The sequence below is a fragment of the Frankliniella occidentalis genome, unplaced genomic scaffold (assembly GCF_000697945.3).
Source record: "Frankliniella occidentalis isolate FOCC.00 unplaced genomic scaffold, Focc_3.1 Scaffold29, whole genome shotgun sequence".
In the NCBI taxonomy this organism is placed as follows: domain Eukaryota; kingdom Metazoa; phylum Arthropoda; class Insecta; order Thysanoptera; family Thripidae; genus Frankliniella; species Frankliniella occidentalis.
The window spans coordinates 1,831,001-1,837,988 of NW_026267159.1; the positions used below are offsets into that span (position 1 = coordinate 1,831,001).

Consider the following 6,988-nt stretch of genomic DNA (forward strand, 5'->3'; position numbering starts at 1 on the left):
ATCCCCCGGCCTCTCTCTGCAGCCAGGCTGCCTTATACGCGTCGCGCGGAGCGCGTCATTTACAACTCATTAGTGGGAGTGAACACAGAACGCGCACATCCGCCATCCAGACTGGACTGTTCACTTCGAGATCAAGGGCGGCGCCTCCCGTTCTCGCGCACCGCCAGCGGAGCCGCAGGTCTCAGACTTTGGGGAAAGGGGGACAGAGATCTCGGAGTGACGACCACCCGCGCGACCACCAGCCCAGCCACTGGGACCCACCGCGCGGTCAGGACGAGTAGGACGAGGTACTACCCGACCTGCGCCGCGACCCTCCCTCTCCCGCGCCCTACTGCCCTCCCCATCGGATTGGCGCCGGAAATGGCCAGCACGTGGCCGGAGCCGCAGCACGTTCTCGAAAATAACCCGCGCTTTGTCACTTTGCTGTCAGCGCGGTGACGTGCGGACACTTTCTCTATCCAGCCTCCTTCCTCCTCCTCGCAACTCGTTATTCCCCCTCCATCTCCATTCCGCCCCTCTCGTTCAGAATAATTGCAAAGGGACGTTGAGCAGCGTCTACCAAAAGTGTAATGGAACAACGTATTTTTCTTTTGGAAAAAAACTCAAACAGGAGCTTTTTCATTTCTGACCCCCGTTTAATTTTTGAAATATGCGGCGTCCTCCTGTGCGGGAGCCCTTCTCTTTTTGCCTCTCCCGCCGCCGACCTCTCCAGACCTCTCAGCGGGGCGGGCCGGGGCGAGACCCTTATTGGAACCTGGACGCCCGCTCAGCTCCGCCCTTCCCGCCATTCTTCAGGCGGCGCACGCCCTTGCTTCCTGATATGCCCTGAATTTTTGTGGCGTGGCGTAGCTGTGTGGCGAGGGGAGGGAATGGTAGCCGCCAACCCCCCAACCCCACCCCAATCCCTCGCATTGCCCACACCCGCCCGCCCGCGGGGATGCCGCCGCAGAGACAGAAAGGTAGAGAGATGTCAGTTGAGCGACGCAAAAAGTAGAGGAAGAAGCGAATGAGCTTGGGGCCGGGCGGAAGTCCAGTGGCTCTACAAAAATACTGCACCCAATGACGCATCTACCGTGCCATGTACCGTGTGTCAGGGCTGCGACACAGCGGTACACATGCGGGTTTGCTTACTCGGTCCACCCGTCAGGCGTCCAGGGTATGCAAACCCGCAACACTGTTGTGTCCGTGTCCTTGACACACGGCACAGTTGCTTTAGGGTTCATTCTAAACGAGGAAGGGGGTAGGGGGCAAACATCGCCGTCCTGCTGCTCCTACTCGCAAGCTCAGATCGCGCGCCGAGGGCCCGCCCTTGTGGACTCAACCTTGGCCTCCACGTCGACGTGCGGCGCCGGCGCGTCCGCCCGCGGGGCGGGTTCGTAATTATGTTTTAAATTGGGAGAATGAGACAGGCCAGTTGGAAGAGGGAAAGGGAAGAGGGGTTGTGACACGGCCTTCGTAAACCCTGCCTTTTGGTGTAGGGGAGCAAGGAGCGGGGAGACCCCCAGGCTGTCACTTTCGCCGCTCGACCATCGCCTTATCTGTTATCGCTCCGGACACTGGTATCATGGTATCGGCCTAGTGACTCCAGATTCATCAGCCCAACTCCCGGTGCCGCCCTCTGCCCTCTCGACGCCCAGCCCCGCCCCGCCCGCCCCGCATCATCATATTGCCATCAACAGGATGATAGCCACAACCCCCGGGCCAGGCGCGGCCCGCCCCCAGCCGCCCCCAGCCGCCCCCCAGCCGCCGCCTCCGCAGCCCCATTCGGACGAGCGCCTCCCGCCCCCTCCAAGTTTGCATGACACAGTCGATAGGCCCTCCGAGGGCCCCGCGGGGCCGAACGGAACGGCGGACGCGAAAGGGCGTAGGGCGTTGGGACGGGGAGAGGAGGAGGGGTAGGGTGGCAACTTTAAGGGGTGATGGCTCGGCCGCACTTTGAGCCGATGGTGTCCCGGCCCCGGGCATGGTACACACAGGCCGCCGCAGCCGCACGGCACCCCGCCCGCGGCCCCCGCAGCCTCCGCGCCTCAGCCCGGCACCACCGGCGGGGCGGGGGCGGGCGGGGAGCCTCGGCCACGGAACCGCTGGACGGGCGGGATCGCAGCGCGCCTTTTTCTTCCCCCGTGTTTGCCGCGGACGCAGATCCGACACAGGCTGCCCCGGCCGGGACCCGAGGTCCTTGTCTCCGTTCCGGCTGCAACGCAGTGCTCGCTCGATGGCACACTTCTTGTCCATCTCCGGCACGCTGCGCTAGCGCCAGTGGTCTTGCTCCAGCAGCTGCCGCTTCCCGTCCTGCTCTTGTGCCCTGTAGCGTCATACTCGCCGCCACCCCGTCCCCTCCTCCTCTTCCTCGCTCCTCCACCCTCACCCTTCTTCATTTTCCCCGCGTCCTCCCCGGAGAGCGCTGGGGGGCGAGCTAACCGCCGTCTTGTAAGGCGTGCTGGGTAAGGGGCGCCACGCCGCACCGCGCCGCGCCGCGCCACGCCACGCCACGCCACGCCACGCCACGCCACGCCACGCCACGCCACGCCACGCCACGCCACGCCACGCCACGCCGCGCATGGAATGGGCGGCAAATGAAGGGATTGGGGCCGGATGGCGAAAAGGGGGGCGGGCGGGGAGGGGTGAGGGCAGGACGGTATGTGTGTCAAGGCGAAAAAGTCTTAATTACGAACGCAGAGACAAAAAGAAACACAGTGCGCTCGTAGGCGGAGCGGAGGCGGACACTGCGAAGCTGCGAAGACCTCCCTCACCGAGTGAGGTGACCTCCTCTTCGAAAGGAGGCCGACTGCCATCGCGACCGAGTCAGCGACGGACGGATGTGCCACGCCGCCACCGTGGTGCCCCTTCTCACGGTGGTAGCGTTCGTGAATCGCCTTTGTCAAAGTACGGTCCGTGTACTTTTCCCGTCGCTGGCGGACATCGGGTTGCCCGACGGGATCGTCTCCTGTCTCCCCACCTGAGATCCCATACAAGCTTAACATTCCTTTCGTTTGGGATTCGCCGTCCGCCCTCCGCCCCGCACCCGCCGCTGCTCGCATTCTTTGACCACGACTCAGACTTAATTAATTTCGCTACGCGTCGCTGCTTGGTTTCACCATGGTTTCACATCGTTTGCATGCTATTTGCTCCGCTGTCGCCTCCCGAATCAGGAGCAAGGGTCGTTTGGAGATGGGGGAGGGGTAGGCAGAGGCAGGCAAGCGCCTGGCGCTGCTGGTTGTACCCGTTCCACAGAGAGAGGGGCGAGGAGGGCGCCTAGGATTCCTATTCATGGATTTGTAATCGACTGTCCTGGGACCCGGCGCGGCGCGGCGCAGCAGCGAGGCCTCCGACAAGCGTCGAGAGGGGCGGGGCCGGGGGTTGGGCTGGAGGAGGTTGCCCAGGCTCCGGGCGCTCCAGGCGGCGGTAGCGACGTTGCTACGCTGATCCTATCTTTGAATTATGATGACTTGTGGCGTACCGTTGCCGTGCCGCTCGGAGCCGCTGCTGTTGGCAGTGCTTCTGCTGGCTGCGGGCGCGCGTGTTGGTAGCCCCCACCCCCCACCCCTTCCACCCTCCCCCGCGTTATGGTCACGGATGGTGAAATGATACGAAAATACTGAGAGAAAATAAAGAGCAAATCTGGGCCAGGTGGGGGTGGGTCGGGTCGGGTCAGGTCGTGTGGACGCGGCCGACCAGCTCCCCACCCGCCCGGTCTGACCCTACAGCGCAATGCCGCATCGGCCCATGCATATATGTGTGCTCACAGGTCGAACTTCTCGTTGCTGCTGAGGACGGGCACTTCCACCTGCTCCGCGACCTCCAGGAAGGACAGGTAGTGCTCGACCTCGCTCAGCACGCAGCCGACGAAGTCCAGGTGCTTGTCGGCGTCGCACTGCAAGAACAGCAGCCATTTCAAAATGCGAATCAAGAGTTAAGAGGATTATTGTTAGTATATTTCCGAAACATGTTATGTTATTTCATTGGAAGAAGTAAATAAACTTGGTGGTATGCGCACCTGCAGCATTTGCGCGCACCGCATTAGCTCCCACAGTGACGCCAGCTGCAATATTGTCAAGGGGCGAAGGTTAGAGAGTTGGGTCGATCACGCTCCTAAAAACCGAATCCTTGAAGTAGGCCGGAGTAGGTATACCCTACCTTTTCTTGGGCGACCGTGGTCTCCCAGTGCCTCTTCACGGCCTCGTCGGCCTGCCTTACGAACACCCTCTCGGCCTCGAAGGTGTCCTCGAACCACCTGTCGAGGTCGACGGCGAACCGAGCCCACGAGACGTCACCCGTGCTCGCGAACTGGAAGCCCTGGAAACCCTGAAATCCTCGGGTGCCCTGCAAGCCCTGCAGGCCAAGGGCAGGGACCTGGAGGCCCTGTAAACCCTGGAAGACGTTGTAGCCGCCCGGCGGCGGTCCTTGGCTGCCTGGCGGTGGAAAGCCCAGGAAGCCCTGGAAAGAGGGCGGTCTGAAGACGGTCATCCCCTGAAAGCCGAGAGGTGTCGGGGCCGGGGAGGTGGGAGCGAGCGGCCAGGGGGATGGCAGCATGTGGGTGTGCCCGGGGCCCCCACGGCACAGGTGCGCAGGGTGTTGGTGCGGCTGGACGAGGTGGTAGTGGTGCGGCAGCAGCGCGGGGGGGATTAGCCTGGAAAACAGGGCGGAGAAACATGAGGGACTGGCTGACCGAGCCGAGCGGAGCCGAGCGCCTGCTGCTCGCACGGCCAACGGCACCGGCAAAATCAGAAAGAGGAAGAACCACGTGCATGCATGCATAAAGCTCACACGCTCGCATTTTCAATGGCAAAGATTTTACCTCTCCTATCTGAAAAAAAACAACAAAACACAACTAACTGAGGTAAGCAATCAGTGTGAACTTTTTTCGCAAACTAGAAATATGTTCTCGAGTCGATCGGGTACACCAACCTACCGTGCTGCAAAAAACGAAAATCGTAAAGAAACTTTGCCTCTGTAAAAATAACAGTGTAAATTAATTTTTCAAAGTGCCACCTACTCCTCGTTAGTTCCGTATCTCTGCGCTACCAGGCCGTGCGGTGCACACTATAGTGGTGCGATAGGTCCGCATTTCCGGAACGGGAGGGGCGTTTGGTTCAGCCTGTTGGCCTCGCAGCGAAAGGGGTCGGCTTGTGTGTGGTGTGCGTGTGTGTGTGCGTGTGTGTGTGTGCAAAAGGGGTGAGGGTGTGTGGGGGGAGGACAGTACAGCTTCCGTCACGGCGGGTCTGCGGCCCACCACAGGACGTCTTAATGCGCTGTGTAAACTGCGGCCATCCACATGGGGAGGGAGGGCCGTGGCGGGGGACGGCAAACGGGAGCATGTTTTGTCCGGCAGTCCACGCCCCGCCCCGCCCCGCCACGGGGCCGGTGCGAGAAGTTGTAGTCGTAACCGCCGAGTGTTTGCAGCGTTTTGTGATGCGGCTTTTGCTCAGCCCGGCCAGGCCCGCTCACACCACTCACTCTGTGGCGCCGGTCTCCAGCCGAGGGAGCCTCAACTCCACCAACATTTGTGCACAGATCGCATGATTCGCCGGATTGAACACCATAAATTTTTCGTTAAGAAGTTCCTAGCGGCGGATCATTTTCAGTGCCTATGATTTAACAATATGGAAGCGTGAACACGTAATGGTCACGCAGCGAGGTAGGCGTTAACCAAACCTAGAGTTCGGTTTTGAACTTTTGAGGCACACTGCGTTCGAAATGTTTACCGTTACCGGTTATACCGAGTTATTTGCTAAAAAGGGGCACATTCGATAGTTTGATTGCTGTGAGCTGTACCCCCACGGCGCCTGTTCCCTTACTGTCGAGCGCAGAGGAACACGGGCGATAAGCCCCGGTAGCGAACAGGGCGCAGCAGGGGAAAGGGGGGGGGACAAATTTATGCAATTGTCGTCACTGCATGTGACGGACGCGGGGCGGGAGGCCGATATGCAAGACGAGTTTGTTGTGAAACACACACACAAACACACACAAACAGAAACACGGGCACACACACACAAGCAGGCCTCTACACATGGGTCCGCTCAAAGTGGTTGGTCCGCATGTTTCGCGGTAACTGAGGTGAGAGCGGAGGTGTCAGAGAGGGCGACTTTGTGGCAGGGAAAACTTTTGGAGGCTGCGTGGCGGAGCGTGGCCGAGCGTGGCCGAGCGTCGCCGAGCGTGGCTGAGCGTGGCCGAGCGTGGCCGAGCGTGTGCGGCGGGGCGCGGTGGAGCGTGTCGGAGCGTGGTGGAGCGGGGCGTGGCGGGGCGCGTCTCATCAGCGTGCTGTGCTGTGGCGCGTTGCTGCTGCGCAATGCTGCGGTGAGAGGCGGGCGGCGGTCGCCTGGCATGGGAGAGTGGCGTGGCGCAGCGTGGCCGGGCGCACGCGTGGCGTGGAGGCGTTGCGGACAACCAGGCTGTGGCGTGTTAAAAGTGAGGCGGGGGATGCGAGGGGGTGGACGGTGAGCGACAATATACGTTACGCGGACGGGGCGTGGCGTGGCGTGGCGTGGCGTGGCGTGGCGTGGCGTGGCGTGGCGTGGCGTGGCGTGGCGTGGCGTGGCGTGGCGTGGCGTGGCGTGGTGGGGCGGGCTCGACCGCAGAAGAGCGGAAGGGAGGCGGGCGGGACGGACGCCTGCAAGTAGACTGTCCCGCCACACACGGCTGCCGAGCCTCCCGGCGAGTTGCCTATCTGCCGGGCGCTCACCGTCCTGGAAGTGTTGGGCGTCGTGCTCGGGCGAGTGGGACACCTTCCCCGCCCCAGGTCGGGTGTGAAGGTAAAGCCGGAGACCCTGTGGTAGGTGCGTCTTTTTCCGCGCCCTCTGGCACCGACGCCGTATGGCAGGGGCTCGCTCTACTAGTGGTGGGTGGAGCTCGGGTACAATCGAGGAACAAAATGCATACTCTCCATAGAGGCGGAGGAGCTGGGGTTGTTCCACGCGGAAATTCGAAACAATTATAATGAGGTCTATACTCGTGTTACTTCCCATACAAGCGCGGCATGCAACGACGA

The 6,988-nt window shown here is 61.7% G+C and overlaps 1 protein-coding gene across 2 annotated transcripts in view; it reads right to left on the minus strand.

The window, feature by feature from the left end:
* LOC113214032 (uncharacterized) overlaps window positions 1-6,988 on the minus strand; it is a 48,452-nt gene that overhangs the window by 724 nt on the left and 40,740 nt on the right. Inside the window, exons 2-4 of one of the 2 annotated variants that reach the window (XM_052265678.1) lie at window positions 4,138-4,630; window positions 3,998-4,042; window positions 3,747-3,874 (exon numbers count right to left, since the gene is read on the minus strand). In XM_052265678.1, the coding sequence (XP_052121638.1) occupies window positions 3,747-3,874; window positions 3,998-4,042; window positions 4,138-4,533 (569 nt within the window). In that variant the 5' untranslated portion in view covers window positions 4,534-4,630. Of the gene's footprint in view, window positions 1-3,746; window positions 3,875-3,997; window positions 4,043-4,137; window positions 5,576-6,988 lie in introns of those variants that run through there. The other variant, XM_026433280.2, reaches the window with a different exon arrangement.